Source organism: Microtus ochrogaster, unplaced genomic scaffold, assembly GCF_000317375.1.
Source record: "Microtus ochrogaster isolate Prairie Vole_2 unplaced genomic scaffold, MicOch1.0 UNK41, whole genome shotgun sequence".
Taxonomy (NCBI): Eukaryota; Metazoa; Chordata; class Mammalia; order Rodentia; family Cricetidae; genus Microtus; species Microtus ochrogaster.
In genome coordinates, this window is record NW_004949139.1 from 2,399,937 (window position 1) to 2,400,787 (window position 851).

Genomic DNA, 851 nt, shown 5'->3' on the forward strand with positions numbered 1-851 from the left:
CCTCCCTCCCTTTCTTTGAGACAGGGTTTCTCTGTAACCATGGCTGTTCTCGAACTCACAGAGATCCACCTGCCTCTGCTTCCCAGCATGTACCACCACCACCCGTCCCCATTTCTTTCTTAAATACATTTAAAACAGTAACTGCTTTGTCCATAAGCCAGCTCATTTTTAAATCACTACATCAAATTTATATTTGGTTGATTAAATGAGATTTTATTGCCTTTCTAAGCAGGGGATAAGCAGTTTGGGCAAACTTGCTAAAACCATTAAGATAGTAACTGCATTGCGGTGTCAGAACTGCAGGGACACCAAACCAAACATCAGTGCAAGCATTGTTAGCCTGTTTGTTATATTGCTTTCTTTAATTGGAATTACAACAACACATGGTTTTTCTTTCCCAGAGCATACCAGAAATTCCTGATGACCTGAAGCAGCTCTATAAGACGGTGTGGGAGATCTCTCAGAAGACTGTTCTCAAGATGGCCGCCGAGAGAGGCGCTTTCATTGATCAAAGCCAGTCTTTAAACATCCACATTGCTGAGCCCAACTATGGCAAACTCACGAGTATGCACTTCTACGGCTGGAAGCAGGTTGGTTGGCCACTCTGAGAGGGCTTTGCCAGCTTGGGATATTGGGGGATTGGAATAGTTTCTGCTCTAGTTACCTTTTACATATTGCTATTTGTATTTTTTGCTTGAAGTCCAAATGTGTTAAACCTGAGTAACCACTCATCATTATGCCAGATCAGACTTTCACATTGGGTTTTCTTGTTTCTGTTCAGCAGTTGTGAGCCTGATAATGGGAGCTGGGAGCTGAGCACTGAGGTCCTCTAGAGTATTCTTTTTTTTTTA

At 42.5% G+C, this 851-nt stretch overlaps 1 protein-coding gene across 1 annotated transcript in view; it reads left to right on the forward strand.

Moving 5' to 3' along the window:
* Rrm1 (ribonucleotide reductase catalytic subunit M1) overlaps window positions 1-851 on the forward strand; it is a 35,829-nt gene that overhangs the window by 25,464 nt on the left and 9,514 nt on the right. The window contains exon 18 of the mRNA XM_005368824.3: window positions 402-590. Within this exon, the coding sequence (XP_005368881.1) occupies window positions 402-590 (189 nt within the window). The remainder of the gene's footprint in view (window positions 1-401; window positions 591-851) is intronic.